The 22,882-nt window shown below is 56.1% G+C and overlaps 2 protein-coding genes across 4 annotated transcripts in view; both read left to right on the forward strand.

The window, feature by feature from the left end:
• The first annotated feature begins 4,671 nt into the window (after nucleotides 1-4,671).
• Nucleotides 4,672-9,815, forward strand: TMEM59L (transmembrane protein 59 like). 2 transcript variants are annotated; one of them, XM_060630689.3, is made up of 8 exons: nucleotides 4,672-4,937; nucleotides 5,914-6,070; nucleotides 6,172-6,281; nucleotides 7,428-7,580; nucleotides 8,162-8,264; nucleotides 8,588-8,705; nucleotides 8,807-8,924; nucleotides 9,175-9,815. In XM_060630689.3, exons 1-8 carry the CDS (start codon nucleotides 4,773-4,775, stop codon nucleotides 9,301-9,303), a joined length of 1,053 nt encoding a protein of 350 aa, XP_060486672.1. In that variant the 5' UTR covers nucleotides 4,672-4,772; the 3' UTR covers nucleotides 9,304-9,815. The 2 variants fall into 2 exon arrangements, with proteins under 2 accessions (XP_060486672.1, XP_060486673.1); XM_060630690.3 differs by lacking the exon at nucleotides 7,428-7,580.
• Nucleotides 9,816-22,321: 12,506 nt separating this feature from the next.
• KLHL26 (kelch like family member 26) overlaps nucleotides 22,322-22,882 on the forward strand; it is a 33,508-nt gene continuing 32,947 nt past the window's right edge. For both annotated transcript variants that reach the window (XM_060630692.3, XM_060630691.3), the window contains exon 1: nucleotides 22,322-22,531. Coding sequence is in view for 1 of the 2 variants with exons in the window: in XM_060630691.3 (XP_060486674.1) it covers nucleotides 22,455-22,531 (77 nt within the window). In the remaining variant the exon portion in view is untranslated. The remainder of the gene's footprint in view (nucleotides 22,532-22,882) is intronic.

Consider the following 22,882-nt stretch of genomic DNA (forward strand, 5'->3'; position numbering starts at 1 on the left):
GCCCAGAGAGAGAAAGGGCTCTAACTTCCCTTCCAGAGGGGTTCCCTTAGAGGCCTGAACCCTCTCTCTCCATGTCCCTAACCATCCAGAGGGGTAAAAGCTTCTGAGCGTGGCTCAGGAGTCCTCACCTTGTTTGCTCAAAAGCTACCCTCCACTCCTGTTGCTTGGGTCCCCAACTCAGACCCCAGACTGTCAGAAAAGAGGATTGGAGGACAGGATCCTGGGGGCTCTGCACACGCACATTCTGGATTCTGGGTGGGTTGATGAGAGAGTAAAGCCCTGGAGTAGTACACTGCCGTTCACTGATGCAATCAGGCCTCAGTTTTATCCTCTGTACAATGGGTAGCTCTCAGACAGCCTAAGGTCTTCTGTGAGAAAATGCATTGCTACAGAAGGTGCCACAATCTAAGCCCTTGGCACGGCCATTGGCACTGGAGGTATGTTCTTTTGTAGCAAAGATGGTCCCCAGGCCTCAGTTTGTCACCTCTGAAAAAGGGGGCCAGAGTTCCACCTGCCAGGTGGTCCAGATGGTTAAGAGGCATTGGCAGTTCGTCACTGGAATTGTTTTCAGGATATGCGCGACCCCTCCCCCACAATCTTTGCCCTGCAAAGTTTGACTCCCTTCAGGAGGACTTAAGACTTCTCCAGTGAGATCTTGATATCCCCTCCCCCTATCTCTGCTCCTCCCCCAGTCATTCCTGGGTTTTGGGAAAAGGCTCCCCCATCCACCCAGGTGCTCAGGCCAGAGACCTGGAGGCGTGCGTGACAACTCTCTCCTTCGCTCATCCCCCACGTCCAATCCATCAGCAAATCCTGTTGGCTCTGATTCCAAAACACATCCCCATTCTGAGATTCTGACCCCTTCTCCCCACCCCATCCCGGTCCAGGCCCCACCATCTCCCTCTGGGATACTGCTCGGCCTCCTCCTGGGCTTCCCCGGTGACCCTCCTGCCCTGGTCTGCACGGCAGGCAGGAGCTTTTAAAAGAAGGAAAGCAGGTCTTCTCTGCCCAGCCACCCTATCCCCCCTCCTCTCCCTTCCTCTCCTCCACTCTCTTTTTCCCCTTCCTCTCCCTCACTTCGCTCCAGCCCCTGCAGCCCTGTTTCCCCAAACACATCAGGCTTGTTGCTATCACAGGTCTTTACAGATTTGCTCTCCCATCTACAGGGATGCGATTCCTCCCAAAGCTGCTCCCCCCCCCCACACTTAGCACCTTATCTTCCATCAGGTCACAGGTCAAGTGTCACCTCAGAGGGCATCTCCCCCCCCCCCCTTACAAGGCACCCTTCTACCCCTTCACCTTTTCAAGTTGTCTTTGTAACACAACTCTTTGAACATTGTCTTTCTCTTGAGACGTATTTTCTTTAGACTGTGAACGCCCTGAGAGCCATTGGGACCTCATGCTGGGCCCAGTGAGGGCCACAGGAGAAGAGCTCAATGAATATTTGCGAAATGAAAGGATGGAGAAGTTTCAGTCCTTCCAAGTAGCTGGAAGACGCTGTCCCAGTGAATCATGATGCCTGGGGTCTCAGTGAGTCCCATGCTGGGACCCTGACTTGCTGTGTGAGCCAAACCGGTACCATCCCTCTCTGGTCCTTACCAATAGAAGGGTAGGGATCATTTGCCCAGTCCTGCCCTGGAGCATGCCCTCTACCCTCTGGGTAACTTTTACTTCATTACCTTTGACTTTAAGGAAAGAGACTTGACCCCTGGGTCCCAGAGGTTTAACCCCTTCCTTCCCAATCCACCGCCTTTTGCGAAGGAAGAGGAACCAGCATTGACGGCACTTCCAGCAAATATTGACCCAAGTCCTTGAAGGTGTCTGGGAATGTACTGAGGGGGCAGATGGAGAGAGGGCCCCACGTGGGCTGGGGGAGGACTCCTCCTTAGTCTGCATATTCTGTACCTAAGGATTAGGTCGGGGAAGACCCTCCAGCCCCAGCCCCCCATGTAATCGAAGAGCATTGAGGGGACACTGGGGAGGAAGCAGCAGTAACAGCACTGGCCCGGAGGAACCCAGAGCCAGTGGGAGCGAGCAGAGCAGAGATGCTTCTCCCACGCTGAGACCCCAGTGCTCAGGGGCCCTCAGTATGGGATTAGCCTGTGTTCCAGGCCTGTGTTCCCAGGAGGCAGGGGGCAGTGAGGGTCCGGACCTGGACATATGAGGTTGGGACGGCAGAAGGTGGGGCTTTATCATTGCTACCCTGGAGCTTGCGCCTGGGTAGCTGGGATGCCTAGGTTCAAAGCTTTGTGCGCCGAACTTTAAAAATTCAGACCCCATAGGCATTGGAGGTGGGGCCTCAGGAGTGCTGCCTGGGTCCAGGTCAGGGCCCCTGGACACCCTGGAGAACCTCGGATGTCTGGGTTCCAAGAGGAGAAAGTTGCGGTGTGTGTGTGGGGGTGGGGCGGGGGGACGGACAGCTGGGTCCCTTTCTCCTCCTCCCCCCACTGTCAGCAAGCGCCGGCGCCACGGTGCCGTGCCTCCTCCTCAGCCTGTACCCAGCTTGGGGGTGGGGGTCAGCGGGGTCGTGGTGAGGGCGGCAAGGGACAAAGGGCGCTTGTCCGATGCCCGCCCTGACCTCGGCCGCCGCTTCCCGGACGCCCGGCCCGCCGCTGATTCACGCCCAGGCCCGCCGCAGCGCCCCGCGCCTGCCGCCCCCGGCCGGGCCGCCCCGGGGGGTAGGAAGTGGGGGGGGGGGGGCGAGGGGCGGCGCCGAGTCAACTTTCCCTCTTAAGCCCCGAAGGAATGTCGGCGGATTTCCTGAAACCCGACCCCGGCCGCCCGCCGGCCCTCCCGCCCCTCACCTGGACCTGCTCCCCCGGGAATGGCAGGAGGGGCGCGGGGGCTCACCTGGGGGGCCAGGGTCAAGTCCTCCTTCCGCTCCCGCCCCCAGCGGCCTCGTGGAGCGGAAAGGGGGGTGGGTGGGCAGCAACCAAGCCCTCTCGCTCTTCTCCGGCAACCGACGCCAGCCTCCCCAACCACGCCAGCCTCAGTTTCCCCTTCCCCAAAAGGATGCAGGGAGTCCTTCTTTCCTGCTGCTCTTTAAGTGACGCCTCTTCTGCCTGATGCCCCACCCTCGGCCCGCGTCTCTTTGCTCCTCTCGCTTGTATCTGGGCCCACTCCTTTTCCCACCCTGAGCCTCAGTTTCCTCATCTGTAAATTAGACAACGCTACCGGCACTTCCTTATAGGGTTGTTGCAAGAACACACCTGGGAGGGGCTTTGTTTGCAATGAATGGAAGTACAGTAACTGTGGAAGGTTTCAGCGCGCGGGGCTCTGGAATTGACATGTGTGGGCTTGAATCCTAGCTCTGCCGAGGGGTCCTGGGGCCCAAGTTTCCCACCTGCGAGGTGGGGGACAGTATCAGTCTTAGCCAATGGCTGTTGCCCAAGGCACAGGGCCCAACGCGCGGGGGTTTAGCCCGGGGGTTCCCTCGCTTTCGCGGAAACCGCGGGCTGGAGGCCCTTGCCGCAGGGTCGCCGCGGCGTAGCCCAGGAGGGGCGGGGCGGGGGAGGGGCCGCGCCGGGATCCAGATGTTCAGGGTCCGCCAGGCACAGCCGCGCCTGATTAAGCCACGTGGGGGCCGGCCGAGGCCGCGGAGATGAAAGCGCCGCGGCCGGCCCGGGGAGGGGGTGCGCCAGGCCCCCCCCCCCCCCCGGTCCCTTCCTCCTCCGCCGGAACCTGCGGCGCCCTTTGACCCACCGACCCCGCGTGGCTGCCGCCCCGTCTGTGGGGGTGGAGCGTCGATGGAAGCCAAGTGGACTGCTGCGCGACCTCCGCAGGCACCTGCAACCGGGCATGCTAGCGAGGGATGGAGGGGTCATCTTTGCAGGGGACCTAAGCGTAGAGGGGCGCCCACACTACCCTGCCTGACTGAGAGGGAGCTAGGGAGACCTCTTAAACCTAGATACAGGGGGTTTCAATCTGTCACCTTGGAGCGTGGCAGTTATGGAAGGCAGCAGTGTCCCTGTTTGCCCCAAGTTTTCCCACAAGAATTAGGAATTTTCGCAGCACCCACACCCCGCACCTACACGCGCCTCTGTGCCCCCCTCTCACTCAGCGCCGGGCGGAGAGGCTCCCAGTCTGGGGCAGAGAGTGCTAGATCCCCCAAGCCTGTGGATCAGGGCTGGGCCAGGAGGGGGCGAGGCCGGGGGAACCCTGAAGGGCCCGGAAAGGCTTCCTACAGGAGGCAAACCAGTTACAAAGTTACCACCCCTCTCACTTGGATGGCAAAGGACTGGATGCCACAGACCTTCCTGAGGCCTTCACTGACCCAGTCTTGTGATCCTCACGTCCCTCCACCTCCACTCTCTGGCTTCGGCACCACCACCCTCCTACCCGCCTCAGGGTTCTCAGTTACTTTTGCCTGGATTGCCCTCCCCGCTTGGTCAGCTCAAACTTTGCCTCCTTGGGGAGGCCCTCGCTGAATCCCCTGGCGAACAGAGACGCCCCAGCCCATCACCCAGTTTGTTTCCTTTTGGCCCCAAAGCGCTGGCTGAGATTCTCTAGCCTACATACGAGGGAGGTGTCGTGGCACCCCCGAGATGGGACAGAGGGTCCACCTGCCCCACCCCACCCGCTCCCCGACGGTGCCGCAGCGCAGCTCCCCCGCCCGTTCTCCGCATCCCCCGCCCCCCCTTCCCAGGCTGCCTCGCTCGGGTGACGTCAGCGACCCGGTCCCCGCCGCCGCCGCCGCCGCCGCCGCCGCCGCCGCATCCTCGGTGCCTGCCAGGAGCCGGCGTCCCCCCGAGCCCCTCGCGCCCGGCACGGCCATGGCTTCGGTGGCGCTGATGCCGCTCCTGCTGCTGCTGCTGCTGCAGCCTCCACCTGCCACCCCCGCGCCTTCCGCCCGCGACCCCTTCGCCCCGCAACTCGGGGACACGCAGAGCTGCCAGCTGCGGTGCCGCGACCGCTATCCCGGTCCGCAGCTCTCGCAGGTGAAACGCATGCGGCGCCAGCGGGAGGACCCGAGACCTCCCTGGTGGGGGAGGGGTTGGGGATGCGGTTCCCACCGTCGGGAACGCGAGACGGGGGTTCTTCGGAGGGGGAAGGAGTCGGAAATGGGGCTTCCACAATGGGGATGGGTCCCTCTGGTGAGGGAAGGGCTGGAGTCTCTTCTGTTGAGGCGAGCGCAGGGGTCGGGTGTCCCTCCGATGGGGCTTGGGAGTTGCTCCTCCCGCGGAGGAAGGGCTGGGGAGGGGGGGGGTGTCCCTCTGATGAGGGAGGGTTTGGAGATGCAAGTCCCTCTGATGAATGCGGAGCTGGGGGGGGGGTCCCTCCAAAGGAGGGGCTGGGAGGGGGACTGAGGTGTCTTAGTCCGCTGCGCAAAGACCCTCGGGGCGCCCATCCCCCACCTCCCTCAGGCCTGACGGTCCTCTTCTCCTCCTCCTCCTCCTCCTCCTCCTCCACCTAAGCGACTTCCACATCCTCCTCCCTCCCCTCCCCCCCACAAGAGCTACCAGCCCTCATTCACATCCTCAGCGCCCCCCCCCCCCAGCTGGATCTCCATTTTCCCAGGCCAGAAAATACGACAAAACCTCCTCCTCTTAGCCTCCTCCCTCCTTCCTGAGGCCTGAGAATCCCCCTCAATCTCTGCCCTCCTCCCTGGAGTCTTGGTGGGGGGAAGGCATTTCTCTCCCTCTTATGCATTTTACAACCATCGCCCAAACCCAGTGCCCTCCACGGTCCATCCCCCTTCTCAAGCTCCCTCCCCTTCTCTCTTCCTCAGAGCTAAGAACCCCCACTAATATTCTTAGCCTTCCTCTCCCCACCTCAATCTCTCTGGATTTGGGGGGGGGGGGAGGAGGAGGGAGAGGACCACAAATCTTCTATCTCCTGCTCTGAGCGTGTGCTTCCAGTGCAGACCTCCTCCTGCCCCTCCCCCTGGCCTGAGCCCAGTGTCCCCTCTCCCAGGCAGAGCTTGAGGAGGAGGACCCCACGGAGTCCCCATATGAGTATGACAGGGCTGTCCTGATCAGTGCTTGTGAGCGTGGCTGCCGCCTCTTCTCCATCTGCCGATTCGTGGCCAGGAGCTCCAAGCCCAATGCCACCCAGACTGAGTGTGAAGCAGGTGAGGGCTGGCTGGGTGGCCAGGGTGGGGAGGGGTGGCGGGGGAAGGGTCAGCCTTTAGTCACCCCTCCTGCCCCCTCCCCACTCCAACCCATCCCCCAGCCTGTGTGGAGGCCTATGTGAAGGAGACCGAGCAGCAGGCCTGCAGCGAGGGTTGCTGGAGCCAGAACCCGGAGCCGGAACCTGAACCCGAGCCTGAGCCAGAGCAGAAGGTGGGCACCCTCCCACCTGTGGCCCTGGGATTGTCACCACTCTTCTCTACCCCCTCCCTGCAAATCTGCACTTGTATCCAGAGTCTCCCAGGCTCTGCAGTCCATTCTGGGCTTACCGGGTGCCCGCGATGGAGTCAAGTCTGGTCTCAAGCCTCAACTATCACCTCTGTGATATGGGAAGTACTCTCTCCTCCCACCACCTTACGAGGAGTAAGAAAACAGCCACGGTTTGTCAGTCATTTGTCCTGGTCCAGGCTCAGCCATAGCCTGTCCCAAATTCCTCAGGCTACCTAGAGGCACCTGGGACAGCGCCACTCCCATTTCGTGCCTGCGAAGCAACTACCCGAGTTCATACAGTTAGGGCTGTACGAGATGGGATTTAAAGCCAGTGCCACCAAGGCTTATGAACACCTCTCCCCTCACTCGTCTTCTGTGCTATTAGAGCTGACTTTATTGAGCACTTACTACATGCCAGGTGCTGGTCTGGGCACCTTCCTTGTGATGAACAGGTGGCCACTGTCATGGGGGCGGGGGCTCAGAACTGAGTTTCAGGGAGGGGCGACCCCCCCACCCCCACTGCAGGGAGAAATAATAATTGCTCACCTGTCATGTCCATAAGTGAGTCTAGGAAACCCTATATCTGGGGAAACTAAGGCACAGGACATCATTCATCACAGCCAGAGACCCATGGACCGAGATTCCCCAGAAAGCTCTTCTCCCTTCACCCATTTTCCTCCACCCCCTCCAGGCCTTCACTGTTCATAAAAGCACACTGAACTATCATTCCTTCCTATTCTGAATTCTCTGCTGATGCTGTCAAAATAAGAAGGATGGTGGTGACAAATTTAATAATAGCATCTACTACACATTAGGTGCTTGTGCTGTACCGCTGTCTAGTTGAACTCTCATAACACCCCCACGAGGGAAGAGAATCATCCCCATTTGAAGGTTCAGAGAGGGCAATCCACTTCTCCGAGGGCAACAGGAAGCCAAATGCAGCTCCTAAGGCCTGTGTTCGTTGTACGAAGCCCTGTTGCCCCAAACCACTTAGCAAATTCCAATCATAGTGAATGCTCCCAGCTCCCCTCCCGTTGGTGAACGCCCTACCTTGGTGACATTTCTGTGCCTTGGGCCTTCCCTTGGCAGAGAAAGGTCCTGGAAGCTCCAAGTGGGGCCCTTTCGCTCCTGGACTTGTTTTCCACCCTCTGCAATGACCTTGTCAACTCGGCCCAGGGCTTCGTCTCCTCCACCTGGACATACTACCTGCAGACTGACAATGGGAAGGTGGTGGTGTTCCAGGTGAGGGGTCTGGCAGGGGCCACACCAGCGTGGTGGGTGGGTGATCAGGATAAGAAGGTGGGATGCGTTGGTTCTTGGCTCATGGGATGCAAAGTCCTCAGGTGGTCAAGGTTCAGACACAGCTAGATTCAGGGGTTCACTGTCTCACTCCCCTCCTTGACTCTGCTTTTTTCTGTGGTGGCTTCATTTCCAGGCAAGCTCTTCCCTCCTGATAGCTGGGTAGATGCCCAAGGCTCTAGATTATAACCTCTCTGAAGTTTTAACTAAATTGGGACTTACTTTGATTGGCCCTGGCTGGGTCATGTGACCATCTCTCGGCCAATCCCTGTGATTCTATTGGCTTGGTCAGGAGCTAAAAAGGATGGGGTCAAGATGAATTGAGATGCCCACAATAGCAGGGAACCACATCCCTGATGTCACAGCCCAGAGCCCCACAGAAGGGTGTCCTCTCTGCACCCAGTGGAACGATGTGCCAGTTGGGCATGGGACAATGTAGCCTTCATGGGCCAGAGATGTGCTTCCCAGGGCTAACGTGGTGACTTTCTAAGTGGCTCTTCTGTGCTGTCTTGTTCTTGACCCAGACCCAGCCTGTGGTAGAGAACCTGGGGCATGAAGGGGCCCGTCTGCAGCGAGTAGAGGTGACCTGGCGGGGATCCCACCCTGAGGCCTTGGAGGTACACGTGGGTAAGTTCTGAGGCTAGACCCATGCTCCTTCCACAGGCAGCTCCACTGCCATAAGGCATCCTCCTGGAAAATGAACCTCTAGGAATGGGATTTCTGTCTCTCAACTCTTAGAATTGCTTGGTCCGTCTCTTAGGGTTCTGTAGTCTGTTTCCCAGGATTCCATGATCCATCTCCTAGAGTTCCATGGTCCATTTTCCCGGGTTCTGATCTATTCCAGGACTATATGTCCCATTGCCCGAGGTCCTGGCTTCCTTTCTCCTCTCCATGGCTGCTTTGATCTCTTGGGGGAGGTCTGGGAATTGCTAAGAGCAGACCTGTCTCAGACCCTGTAGGCCCCTTGGACAAAGTGAGGAAGGCCAAGATCCGAGTCAAGACCAGCAGTAAGGCCAAGGTGGAGTCCGATGAGCTGCAGGACAACGACTTCCTCAGTTGCATGTCCCGGTGGGTGACAGGACCCCGGGGGTGGGATGGGAGTGGAGCTGGAAGGGAGGGTCTCCCAAACCCCCACTAGGACCACTGAGCGTGCCTTCTGGGTGGGTCAGGCGCTCAGGGCTCCCTCGCTGGATCCTGGCCTGCTGCCTCTTCCTTTCTGTGCTGGTGATGCTGTGGCTGAGCTGCTCCACCCTGGTGACCGCACCTGGCCAACACCTCAAGTTTCAGGTGGGCGGGGCCCAGTGGAGGGGTGGGAGAAGGACTGCTGCCTGGTCCTGAATTGGGCCACCCACTCTCCCCTGGAGGCAGGGTCTCCTGACTTGCTGTGTGACACTGGGCAAGTTTCTTCACTTCCTCATGAGATGGGGGGAACGATGCCAACCCATAGTTGACGTGACCTGAGATCAGGGGTGGGAAGGAGCCTTGGCAGGGTGGGAGCTCATTAGCCCTCCCTCCATCCCTCTTCCTCCCCCTGCAGCCCCTGACCCTGGAGCAGCACAAGGGCTTCATGGTAGAGCCAGACTGGCCCCTGTACCCTCCCCCGTCGCATGCTTTTGGGGACAGCCCCCCACCCTACAAGCTGAAGCTGGACCTGACCAAGCTGTAGGTGTCCATCCACCCATGCATTGCCAAGTGCAGGGGCTCCGCGAGCCTCGCTTGCCCTGTGCCCAGGAGTCCAGGCCAGGGTGGGACCATCCTTGGGCTCCTCTACCCCCGATGCTTCTTCTTTCCCCAGTCCCACTCCTTGCCCCTCCGGGCCCTGGGATTGCCACGCCCCCAATAGGGGGGTGGGATCTGGCCTTGGTTCCTCCCTGCCCCCCCTTCCCCAGAGTGTGCTACTTTGTCTTCTATCTTGTAGCTTCTTGAGTATTTGAGCCCCAGTTCTGTGCTGCCTTCCTCTTTCCTCTTTCCTCTCCTTTTGGAGGGTGGGGGCTGAAGGCACAGGGAAGTCACCTTGTGCTAGGGCCCCCTCCTTTTACCCACCTCACCTCCGGAGATCCAGTCCCAAGAGAGGAGGCCCCTGAGAGAGGAGGTGGCGGGCAGCTCCATGCTGGGAGGGCGGCTGAGACTGGGGTTGCAGCATGGGGGTCGGGAGGAATAAACCATGTATATAAAAGATATTTTGGACTGAGCCTGCTTCTGTCTGTCTTTCCATCTGTCCTTGGGAGAATAGCCTGGGCATGGCCAGGACCCCGGTCCACTTGGAGATGGGGACAGCCTTGGCAACTCCCCGTGGCTTAAGGAAGGACAGCCCCTCTGCTGCCCAGCCCACATCACACTTCTGACTAGGGATGTCCCGAGAAAAGTGGCCTTTGCTACCTGCTTGGCCTGGATGGGTCAGTACCCTTTCTTGCCTCCCTTTTAGGGTCCCTTCTGTGAGATGCACAGGTAGCGTCTTGAGGGGGGATGTTTGTTAATGTTGTGGCCATCAGGTTTCCATTGCCCTTTCTTTTGGGGACGGAGTTCTGCTCCACTGGGAGCAGCTTCAGGGCACTGACCTTGGGTCTTATCCCCTTCCCTATCCAAGAGATCCATACTTGGCATGAAAAAATTTGTTTAATGTTATTTATTTCTGAGAGAGAGAGAGAGAGAGAGAGAGAGAGAGACAGAGCACGAGCTGGGGAGGGGCAGAGTGACAGAACGAGAGGGAGACACAGAATCCGAAGCGGGCTCCAGGCTCCGAGCTGTCAGCACAGAGCCCGACACCAGGCTCAAACTCACGAACCATGAGATCATGACCTGAGCTGAAGTTGGACCCTTAACTGAGCCACCCAGGCGCCCCCGTACTTGGCACGCTTACCCCGTACTTTGCATTTCAGGAGGCTTGCAGGACAAGAGCAGCCTCCCCCCACGAGGCCACAGCCACGGCTCTCCATCCTTCCTGTCCATTCTGCTGACTCCCTGAGATTCTTCCAATAAATCCTCTTTTCAGCCAACTGGAGTCGTTTCTATTGCCGGCAACCAGAGATTGCTGGGGAGAGTTTGGGACGAGGGGTGTGGTGGTGGTCAATGGGGTGGCGGTTTCCCAGGGCTGATGGACATCTATGGGTGACAAGTGGGCTGGGGGAGGGGGTTTAGAGGGAACAAGGGTGTGGGGCTGATTATCAGCCCATCCATGCTTCACCTTACCTTGTGTCCCAGGAGGTGGCGATCCACTTGGGCTCTCTGCCTTTTGCTAGAGTCACCACAGGTGAGAGGTGGGAGGAGGGAAGAGCAAGAAGTCAGAGTGTTTCTCTTCTGGTGTCCCTGTATCCCCCAACCTCCAGCCTGTGCGTGGTCACAGCTCCTCGCTGTTGCTCTCCCAGGCTGCTGCGCCACCCCCTGTCGGTTACCCAACCCTGCCCACACCTCTGCAGATAGCCCCTTTATATAACTCCTGAAGCATCCATTCTGAGCGGCTCCTGCCGGCACCTTCCTCCCTAATACCATGAACATCAGGACTCAACATATAGACAATTTAGCCCCCAAGGGATTGTTCTGGGTCCTCGTGGGGTTTCAAGGCAGCCCCTTGGAACGTTGCCAAGAAATGACACCTGGGCAGAGGTAAGAAGCAACAGCAGGCCCGTGCTGCCCAGTAGAGCTTTCTGCAATGATGGAAACATTCTGTCTGCAACATCCCCACCCACATAACATTATGGGTCCCTTGTATGTGGCCAGTGAGACTGAAGACTTCATTTCTCATTTAGTTAGAGTTAGTGTACATTTAAGGCTTTCCCCCTATTTTTGTGTGGTGGTAAACTATATATATCACATATTTTAATCTGTTTTTAAGTGTACAATTCTGTGGCATTAGGTTCATCGACAATGTCGTGTGACCATCACCACTATTTAAGTGGCTACTGTAGGGGCGCCTGGGGGACTCAGTCGGTTCAGCTTCTGACTCTTGATTTCAGCTCAGGTCATGATCTCACAGCTTTATGAGTTCAAACCCTGTATCGATCAGGTTCTGCGCTGACAATGCGGATCCTGCTTAAGATTCTCTCTCTCTCTCTCTCTCTCTCTCTCTCTCAGCCCTTCCCCTGCTTGCACTTTCTCTCTCAAAATAAAAAAATAAACTTAAAAAAAAAAAAGGCTACCATAACTGCTCAGTTCAGTGCAAAGGGGACCCTAGTGGTCCTTTCCGCTTTGCCCACGGCCTCCCGTCTCATTGACTCCAAACACCTGGGTGGCATCTTGAGTCTTCCCTGTCCTCCCTCCACCTTATCCCATCCATCGGCAGAGCCTATCTCCCCCACCCCTCCAACCCACATGCTTTTCTTTATCTCCATGGCAACCAGCAAGGTCTAAGCTGCTACCACTTCTCAACCAACCACTGCACCTGCTTCCCCTTGGGGCTCCCCGCTTCCCCTCCAGCCCCCCTCCAGCTCCATGCAGCAGCTTGGAGCTGCCAGGATAAAGCGATCTGATCCCAGCTATCACCTGCTTCTGGGGTTTCCTGCTGCCACGAGGAGTCCAAACGGCCACATGTACCATTGAGGCAACCCACCATCTGGCCCCAATCACGTCTCCAATCACTTCCATGGAGGCTCTCCCCATCTCTCACTATGCTCCAGTCACACTGCTTCTCTCTGGATCCCTGGAGCCTACCTTGTTCCTTCCCGCCCCAGGGCCTTTGCATTTGCATGTGCCTGTGCCAGGAACTCCCTCATGGCCCTGCTCTGCCCAAGTCCTCATCTAAAAGGGCTCCTCCTCCGCAAAAGACATCCTGGCCTCCTCAGACTCCTCCTCCAGAAGCCCCTGTTACACCTGTGTTCAGTTCCTGCACCTGCGCTCACCACATTTATAGTTGATGAATGATCACTTATTTCAATGTTGGCCTTCTTCAACATAATTTCATAAACTCAATGGAGGCAGCTCCTGAGGGGCTCATGTGTGACCTGGCATCATGGAGTAGGTATTAATTGTTTTTGTTGGAATGTCTCCCTATTTCTCAGACCCTAGAAGCAGCCTCATCTGGTCAAGTCCCTTCCATACATGGGGTTAGACCTTTTCCCTCCCCTGCTGATCACCACCCCCTCATCATGAGTTGTTATTGCCCTCGGACATCACCAGATTTCCTCTGTTTATCATTTATTTATTTATTTATTTATTTATTTATTTATTTTAATTTTAGAGAGGGGTAGGGCAGAGGGGCAGAGGAAGAGAGAGAATCTCAAGCAGGCTCTGTGCTCAGCATGGAGCCCGACACAGGGCTCGATCCCTCAACCCTGGGCTCATGATCTGAGCTGAAATCAAGAGTTGGACACTCAACCGACTGAGCCACCCGGGCGCCCTTATCTGCTTCTTTTTGAGATTTTTGTTTTTAAGTAATCTCTACACCCATCGCGGGGCTCGAACTCGCAACCCTGAGATTAAGAGTCACATGCTCCACCGACTGAGCCAGCCAGGCGCCCTTACCCCTGCTTAACCTTTCAAAGGCTTCCAATATTCGCCAGCCTGGCAGCCACCATTTCCTACCTTTGGGTCTGAAGACAAAATGGGTCCTACCCTCACGGTTCCCTGCAGTAACATCAGTCAACGGTCTAACCTCCGGGCCTTTGCTAGAGCTGCTCCTTCTGCTCGGAACACCTTTGTGGATTTGGTAGGAATCTACCTGGCACCCTACGTCGCCCCCTTCTTGCTTCTGAACAGAGCGCCGGCTTGGTTTCATCAAAGATGATGTGGCTTCGGGCAAGCTGAGCAGCATGACCCAAACCTTCCCAGGCGCGGGTGGGGTTTACTGGGAGATACACGCACACACACACACACACACACACGCGCGCGCGCGCGCGCGCGCGCGCGCGCGCGCTGTCAGCTGGGGTTGCTGAGCGGGGAGGAGGATGTGAGTCTGGAGCCCTCCATTTGTTACCACAGCAACAGAGCCGCCCAGAGGGATGGAGAGAGACTGTGTCTTCACACGCCATCACGGGAAGTCCTGGATCAAATGTGCCTGAAGTCCACCCTGTCCCTTCGTGTTTGCCTTAAGCTGGTTTGCGTTGGAACTGCAAAGCTGTGACTGGTCCCAGTCTCTTTGCCCTCCCTCCCCCCTCTCAAGTCTGAGCCCCCGAGGGCTCGAGGTTCTTGGTATGTTTCGATGCCATGTGTCTAGTGTGTCAATTCTCGAAGCTCTGGTGACCAGCCTAGGGCTGGGCCCAGAGTGGGTGCCTCAGAGATGTGGGATGAATAATGCCAGGTGGTGTGGGTAGAAACTATGAGTTCTGTGCTGTGTGGTGTGGGGAGAGAAGTCCCTTCCAAATATGTGGCGAGCGGTGGTTGCCCAGAAGAGGTGGCAGCTGACTTGGGCTTTGAGGGCTGGGTGGAATCTGAGAAGGGAGGGTGTCCTGGATATGTGGGTGTGTGAGAGGTGTCCCAGGGGCGTGCGCGTGTATATGGGAGGTGTGTGAGTGTGTGCACGTGCAGAGAAAAGCGATGTTCACTTATGTACACCTACCCTTTGGAGGGCTTCGTCCACCACCCACAAGGCCTGCATGGCCTGGCCCCTGCCACCTCCTCCCTGCTTCTCCCTCTACTTTCCTCTCTCCTTGCTACAACATGCACCTCAGGGCCTTTGCACTGGTGTGCCCTCTTCTTCTTCCCTAGATTATCTGGCCCTATCCCTGGATTCATTTTTTTTTTTTTAATCTGATAGTACTTCTGCCCTGAGACCTCCTATCCAGCTCATCACCTGCTGAGTCTTTCTCCTTCCTTGACTTGCTTATGGCTTCCTGATCTGTCTCCTCCCCCACCCCAAACTGGACATGCTGCGACAGTCCAGGCTCTGTTCAGACGCATGATTGGGTCTGCTGTGGCCCCAGCATCCCTACTGGCTGACTTGAGGAATGCCCCAGCAGGGCCACCTGGAATCACTGGGGGAGACATGCCAAGTGCCGGACAAACGCCTTTGGGCCCCTCTTCCAAGTCACCCCTGTCCCCTTCTCGGAGTCTCAGGAGTGAGAGGGCCCTTTGCCTCTGTCCGGGGCTCATCCAAGGAGTACAGGCCTGCAGAAGTGACCTCATGGAAGAGCTCTGACTCTCTATAGCTCTCTAAGCCTCAGTTCCCTTGTCTGTCCCCACCCCCCCCAGGTCTGTGAGTCATCTAGGAAGCTGCCCCCCTGCCCCTTCCTCTGCCTTCCTCCCTCACTGATACAGACCTGATGGAGGGTGGGTGGCTGGCTGGCATCATGGCAAAAGGCAGGAGCACCCATGTGTCTGGGGAGTGCAGTGTTGCCATGGCAACTGGTGGTCCTGCTTCCCTGGTGACGGCCTGAGTTCTGGGCCCAGAAGTGGTAATCTGCAGAGGAAGGGAGGAAGGGGGGGAGGTGTCCCTGGCAACATTTATAAACACTTGGAGGAAAGAATGGGGACTCGTGTCTTTCCCTTTGGGGTAGGGGTAGTGGTGCGAGTTCAGGGCAGGCCCCAGTTAGGGGCTGCCCAAGTTCCTTCCCAGAGCCAAGCGCCAGCCCATTGGGGAAGCCGAGGGGCCTCGAGGAGTCCTATGTCACGTAACACTGCCCACTATCCCTTCACACCTGGTCCTGCCAGGCTCCGTGCAGCTCGCGGCACTCTCCCTCCTCAGGGTCCCCACATCCGTTGTTCCCTCTGCCTAAAAGTTTCTGCTCTCCTCCTGGCCAGCTCTTCAGCCTCAGTATCGTCTCTGACCTCCTGGCTCAGCCTGGCCCCTCTAAGTCACTACGCCCCAAATCAAGCCTCTATCATGTTGACAATTAAGTTATTGCTTCTTTGCTTGTGTGATGATTGGTTTAATAAATGTTCCCCCTGCCAGATGCGACGCGCTAGCAGCCTCAGTCACAGCTGTGTCCCACACACCAAGGAGGCTGCTCTCAATACATCATTGTCGACACTCTCCCTCTCACTCCAAGCCTTGCCCACATCACCCCAGACAATGTGGTCCCATCTTTGTCCCTCAGGCTCTTTCTGGCACCAGGCTTGGGCCCTACACATCACTTCCACCTGGAATGTTCTGAAACATCCTGGGCCCTTCTACAATGTTCTGGAATGTCCCAGAACATCTTAGAACATTTTGTCCCCGGCTTTTATTAAAGCTGGCACATCACCTTCTCCAAGAGGCTCTCCCTAACCTTCTGGCTAAAGCAGTCTACCTCACCTGGTCACCCTCAGCCCATTGCCTTTATGACAGTTACCATCATCTGGAAAGGCCTTGGTCGTTGATCCTTTCATGTGTCTCAGGTGTGTCTTATGCATTTATAGGGGCACCTGGCTGGCTCAGTCAGTTGAAGGTCCGACTTCAGCTCAGGTCATGATCACGTAGTTCGTGAGTTCAAGCCCTGCACCCGGCTCTGTGCTGACAGCTCAGAGCCTGGAGCCTACCTCGGATTCTGTGTCTCTGTCTCTCTCTGCCCCTCCTCCACTCACACTCTATCTCTGTCTCTCTCAAAAATAAATAAACATTAAAAAAAAAAGAATATGTTATTGCAGAGTATCCTGGAGCATGAGGGCAGGGATCTTGTCTGGTATGCATACAGTTAAATTCCCAGTACCTGGCACACAGGAGGTGCATTATAAGTGTGTGTTGATTGAATGGAGGGGGTCAGGGATGAGACCAGGGGTTGGTGCTGAGCTCCAAAGTAGGACAGCTCTGATCCTGAGCCTTGGGAGAGTTACTTATCTCCGTGAGCCACAGGGTCTTTCTTCCATTTATTTATTTTTTAATTTGAAAGAGAGAGAGAGTAGGGCAGAGGGAAAGAGAGAATCCTAAGCAGGCTCCATGTTGAGCGTGGGGCCCGATGTGGGGCTCGATCTCATGACCCTGGGGTCATGACCTGAGCCTGAATCAAGCGTTGGACACTCAAATGACTGAGCCACCCAGGGGCCCCTCTTCCTTTCTAATTGAGGTGTAGTTTACAAACGGCAAGGTGAGCCCATTTTCACTGTACAGCTCCATGAACGTTTACACTCTCCTGTGACGGAAATACAGAACACCCCCAGCTCCAGGGGGACCCCCTCGTGCCCCCTTCCAGTTGGTTACCCCCTAGAGGTAGCCCTAGGTTTGACCTCTACCACCTTGGCTCCATCTGACCAGTTTCCTGTTTTGTTTGTTTTTTAATAAGTCAGCTTTAATGAGGCATAATCGCCATCCAATAACACAACCATTCTTAAATACCCAGTTCAATGAGTTTTGACAAACGTAAACCTCTCTGTTGTTCCATCACTAAGATAGCAGAACATCCCATCACCCTAAGTGCTGGGCGGCCAGGAAGGCTCCCTGGAGGAGAAGACCTGCAGCGGACGTGAAAAATGTGGAAGGATGTGCAGAGACCCCTCTGACCTTCCCCTCTGTCATGCCTGAGTGCAGAGTTTCTTGTGGCTGCCATAACAGACGACCACAGACCGGTGGCTTAAAGCGATAGAAATTTATTCCCTCACCGTTCTGGAGGCCGGAAGTCTGAAATCAAAGTGTTGGCAGGCAGACCAACTCTGAAGGCTCTAGGGGAGAATGCTTCTTTGCCTCTTTCCAGCTCTGGTCGCCGCAGGTGTTCCTTGGCTTGTGACAGCCTCACCTCAATTTCTGTCTCTGTCTTCACATGGGCTTCTCTCTGTTTGAATCTCCCTTTTCTTTTTTTTTAAATATTTTATTTTTAAGTAACCTTTATACCCAACGTGGGGCTTGAACTTACAACTCTGAGATCAAGGGTTGTACACTCCACCAACTGAGCCAGCCAGGCACCCCTGATTCCCCTCCCTTTTTTTTTTTAGTTTATTTATTTATTTATTTTTTTTTTTGACAAAAGGACTGAGTTTGTTTGTTTGTTTATTTATTTAATGTTTACTTTTTTTTTTAATTTTTTAAAAAGTTTATTTATTTTTGAGACAGAGAGAGACAGAACATGAACGGGGGAGGGTCAGAGAGAGGGAGACACAGAATCCGAAACAGGCTCCAGGCTCGGAGCTGTCAGCACAGAGCCCGGCGTGGGGCTCGAACTCACGGACCGCAAGATCATGACCTGAGCCAAGATCGAGAGTCGGACGCTTAACCGACTGAGCCACCCAGGCGCCCCAAGAGTTTTCCTCTCTTTATGAGGACACCAGTTAGTGAATTTCGGGCCCACCCTGCTCCAGGATGATCTCAGCATGAGATCCTCACTTTAATTGTTTCTGCCAAGACTCTTATTCCAAAGGAAGGTCATTTTGAGGTTCCAGGTTAGGTATGTCTTTTGGGGAGGACACCATTCAACCAGTGTACTGAGAGTTTGTTCAATGCCTTTTCAGCGAGACTGTTCACCCAGGGCCAGGGCTCTCTTAGTTTTGTCTGGCGCGTGTGTCCCATGCCCACCATGGCCTTTGGTGCACAGCAGACCGTCAATAGGTACTCGCTGAATGCCTGAATAAAAGAAAGGAGACAGGGAGTCAGCATGGGGCTCTGGAAAGGGCTTGAGACTCAGATTGGAGAGCGGGGTTCCCATTTCCTGATCCTGAGCCTTGGCAGGCTGCTTCCACTGTCTGGGCCCCACCTTCCCTGTTTTGCAAGGTCATCACGAGACCAAGGGTAAAAGGTGATGTAAAACCCACCATTTTAAAGCGAACAATTCAGGGGCACCTGGGTGGCTCAGTCGGTTGAGCGTCCGACTTCAGATCAGGTCGTGAGCTTACGGTTTGTGAGTTCGAGCCCCGCCTCGGGCTTGCTGCTGTCAGCGCAGAGCCTGCTTCGGATCCTCTGTGCCCCCCACTCCCTCTCTGCCCCTCCCTTGCCTGCTGTCTCTCTCTCTCTCTCTTTCTCAAAAATAAATAAACATAAAAAAATAAAGTGGACAATTCAGTGGCATTCACAATGTTATGCAACTACCATAGCTAGGAAGAGAAGAGAGTCTTCGCCCCTTGGGGAGTTGGCATTCTAGGGGGAGGATGGAAATACATGACAATTCCCCAGAAAGTTCCTCATAGAGCTACCCTCTGGCCCAGCAATTCCACGCCTAGAGACGTGCCCAAGAGAAGTGAAAACAGGGTATCTGTATACACATGTTCACGGTAGAGCTAGTCACAGTCACAAAAAGGGAACCACCCAAATGTCCATCAATGGATGAATGAATAAATGCAATGTAATCCATCCGTACTACGGAATATTACTCAGTCATTCAAAGGAATGAAGCACTGATATGCGCTACAAAGTGGAGGAACTTTGAAAGCATTATACTAAGTGAAATAAGCCTGACCTAGAAGGACACATATTGTATGATCCATTTATATGAAACGTCCCAAACAGGCAAATTCGTAGAGACAGAAAGAAGGTGGGTGGTTGCCAGGGGCTGGGAGAAGGGGATGGGGAATGACCGCTCATGGGGATGGGGTTTCCTTTTTGGGACAATGGAAATGTTTTGGAACTAGGCAAATGTCATGGTTGTATGACATTGTGAATGCACTAAATGCCATTGAGTTGCACACTATAAAATGGTGAACTTTATGGTATGGGAAATACATCTCAATTTTATTTTCTTAATATATTTTTTGAAAGTTTATTTATTTAGGGGCGTCTGGGTGGCCCAGTCGGTTAGCGTCCGACTTCGGCTCAGGTCATGATCTCACAGCTTGTGAGTTCGAGCCCCGCGTCGGGCTCTGTGCTGACAGCCCAGAGCCTGGAGCCTGCTTCGGATTCTGTGTCTCCCTCTCTCTCTGCCCCTCCCCTACTCACACTCTGTCTCTGTCTCAAAAATAAATGAACATTAAGAAAAATTAAAAAGAGTTTATTTATTTAGTTTGAGAGAGAGAGAGAATGAGCAAGGGAGGGGCAGAGAGAGAAAGACAGAGAGAGAATCCCAAGCAGGTTCCACACTATCAGCACAGAGCCCGACACAGGGCTCGAACTCATGAACTGTGAGATCATGACCTGAGCTGAACTCAAGAGTCAGACACAAGAGTGAGCCACCCAGATGCCCCTTTGTCTCAATTTTAAACAGGGGAAAACTGAAATACCATACAGAGTTTGTTAAATAGGGGAAAAAAATCAAGCAGGGCTTGGGGACCCAGAGTAGGGGAGGAAAAATGCTGGGAGCTGCCTTGGGCTTGAAGCCTACTACCTGAGCTGCCCTGAGTGCTGTGTGTTGCTTATTTCATCCTGGCCTTGCTCTGTCCCACAGGGACACTTTAAACTCAGGAGAACTGAGGGATAAAGTGCTGGAGCGTCCCGCCCAAGGCCTTGAGGCTTATAAGAAGTAGGTGCAGAACTAAGGGTAACAACAAAGGTTAGTGACATTTATTCGATGTTGACTGTCTAGTTTACAGAGAAGCAAAAGGAGGCATTGGGAGCATCAGCAGCTTGTTTCTGAGACCACTCAGCAGCGAAGGGCAGACAGGGTGGACGCTGGCCCCAGCCCGAGGCTGTAAGAAAACGAGGCTGGCTTCCAGGCTTCCTGTTCCTCCTCTGCAACACCTGGGGGTTACAAGGAGGCCTCAGAGCTCTGACCTGGGGCCGCGAGTCCCACAGCTGGTCCGGAGCAGGGGAGCAGGTGGTGAGGCCCCCCGCCTCTGGGAGAGCAATGCCAGCTGTGGGCCAGATGGCGGCCAGACCTGTGGACGCTGTCTGCCGTGTCCTGCCTCCAAGCTCTGCCAGACCACAGGTCAGCATTATTGGATGAGGGTGTGCGGTAGCCTTCGTGGGCCCTCCAGTTCCCCCACCTGCCAGGTTTTCCACCTGCCTGCGTCCCATCCCCGGTACAGCAGCCAATCAGACTCAGGTCAAGAACCCTGGGGGAGGTCCCTGGCCTCGCTCTGCCTCACTCTCACATTCTATCTGCTGTATTCTCTGTTGGCTCCATCTGCAAAGTACATCCCAGCTAGGACCATTTCCCACCTCTCCCTGGGATGAGTCCCATCACTTGGACTAAATACTTGCCTCCTAAATAATGTCCCTAATTCAAGATACGGTCCACAAGGTTCTCTGTGACCTAAAGCACCACTCATTGCTTCCCACCCCGCCTTCTCCTCCCCTCTCCGTCTCCTTCAATTTTCCCTTGCCAGAAAACACTCCAAGCATGATCCTGCCTCGGGGCTGTTGCACTGGCTGTCCGGTGCCACACGATCTTGGAATGCCTGGTATGTCCATCGTCCCATGCATCTGTAGTGTGCCAGGGGCCCAGTGAACCTCTTCTCGCTTATCTTCAGCTGTATGTCTGTCTGTCTGACATGTGGGGCGGATCTTGGTGTTTACGAAGTGTGAGTGCATATGGATGCCATTGACTGCAGCCGTATGTGTGGCGGGCGTGCGAGCTGTAGGTCTCTGCTGAGCAGGGTTTGATGCCTGCATGTGGTTCATCTGGAACAAAGGCTCAAGTGGCAGGCGGACCTCGGGCGGGCAAGGGTGTGTGCGTGTGCAGAGCTTGCCAGAACTTGAGCTGGTCATGCGTGCACATATTTAACATTTACTGAGCGCTTATTGTGTGCTAGAGAAGTCAGCGGGACCTCTCAGCACCTGATATCTGTCAACTTGCACAATGTCAACTCCTGAGCATTTAACACAAATGACTGAGTATCTACCGTGTACCCACCCGATCCTCTGCTGTGGGTGGATCCAGGTCTGGTTCTATCTGCAGGAGGCTGCTCAAGCAGGCCCCTTGCTTCCTCCTTGCCGTTTGCATGTGTACCCCCTTCTCCTCACGCTGATTGCAGGGAAAGCTCTGAACTTCATTTGGACCCCTGGACCCTGCTGGGGGCTGCACAAGGGAGGGTTGGAGGGGTGGAGATTCTAGGCTTTCTAGGCTACACTTTGGGGGCTGTCCTTGAAGGCTCTGGAAGCTTTACAAAGGCTTTGCTGGCCCTGGGCTCCATGGAGTCTACAGTGGGGGTTGATGGAAGAAGGGAGGGGAGGAAAGGAAGGAAGGAGAACAAAGAGAAAAAGGAGGGACACAGATGCACAGCTTTAAGCCTTGGCTGAAGATTAGGTATTTGTGGGGGGGTTGGAATTTTGGGGTCCAAGGGCATTGGGTCTGGTGGAATGGACTTTGGGGGTATAAGTGTGCTTTTGAAGGGTCTGTGGGCAAGGATTTGGGAGAGTGGGAGTTAGGATTGGAGTAGAGGACAGGGGTTTGGGGATGTCAAAACCAGAAATGTGGGTGAGGCAGGTTTGGGGATATGAGGGCCGGTGACTAGAGTCTGAAGGTGGATGTTCTTGGGTTTGAGGGTGGAGGCTCTGGGAAGGTCAGAGGAGAGTTAGGACCCAAAGCCTGGTTGGCAGTCTCAGGCCGGGGCAGGGGATGAATTCCCACGTCTGAGGGAGGTCTTGGGGAGTGAGTGACCCTGGAAAGGGAGGGGAAGTTCTCAGAGCTCTTGGACCAGTTTCCCCATGCTCCTCCCCATCTCGGCCCCGCCCCTCCCCCTTTTTTGGAACAGACCCCGCCCCAGACCAGCCGAACTTCACCTTCGGGCCAGCATCTACTCTCCGAGCCCCCTCCCGGGTCCCACCCACCCCTCACTCTTCGCCTTTGTCCCGCCCCTTCCCAGCCTAGGCCCCGCCACCTAGACCACGCCCCACCCCTTCTCACAGACTCCGCCCCCACCCAGGCCCCGCCCCTCTACCCTGGGTTGAATTGGCCTATGCCTTCACCGCCCCAGCCCTTCCGCAGACCCCACCTCTCTCCGCCCAAGACCCACCCCCTCATTAGACTGGGCCCCACCCCTCGCCCAGGGCCGGGCTCCTTGCAGAGCAGGCCCGGTGCCGCCCGCCCCCGTCCCCCCACCCCCGCGTTTCTGTCTCCCGGGCCGGCGCGCGCGGCTCCCGTCACTTGAACGCGCGGCGGCGGCGGCGGGAAGATGGCGGAGTCCGGTGGCGGTGGTGGCGCTGGTGGCGGCGGCTTCGGAGCGGGCCCGGGCCCCGAGCGCCCCAGCAGGTGAGACCCGCCCGCAAGGTGGGCCGGTACCTGCCCCGGGGCCAGGGTAACGTGTGGGGAGCCCGGGGGATCCTGAGGGGCTGAGGAGCCTCCTGGGCTGGTTCGAGGGTCTTTGCGGGGGACTACGGGCTTCAGGGGGTCATGGAGTACTGAGAGGGACCGAGGGCTGCTGAGGGGCCGGTGAGGGCAGGCTGGGGGCCGCAGGACCTCGATGCATCTGCATGTGGCCCTAGGGATCTCCGGGGGCATTGAGGGGCATGGGAGTCTGAAGGAAAATTCATGGACTCCAGGCTGTGATGGGGTCATGGGGGAACTGGGCATGCCAAGGGCTCTGGCAGGCAGAGAGGGCCT

The sequence above is a fragment of the Panthera onca genome, chromosome A2, assembly GCF_046562875.1.
Source record: "Panthera onca isolate mPanOnc1 chromosome A2, mPanOnc1 haplotype 2, whole genome shotgun sequence".
Lineage (NCBI taxonomy): Eukaryota > Metazoa > Chordata > Mammalia > Carnivora > Felidae > Panthera > Panthera onca.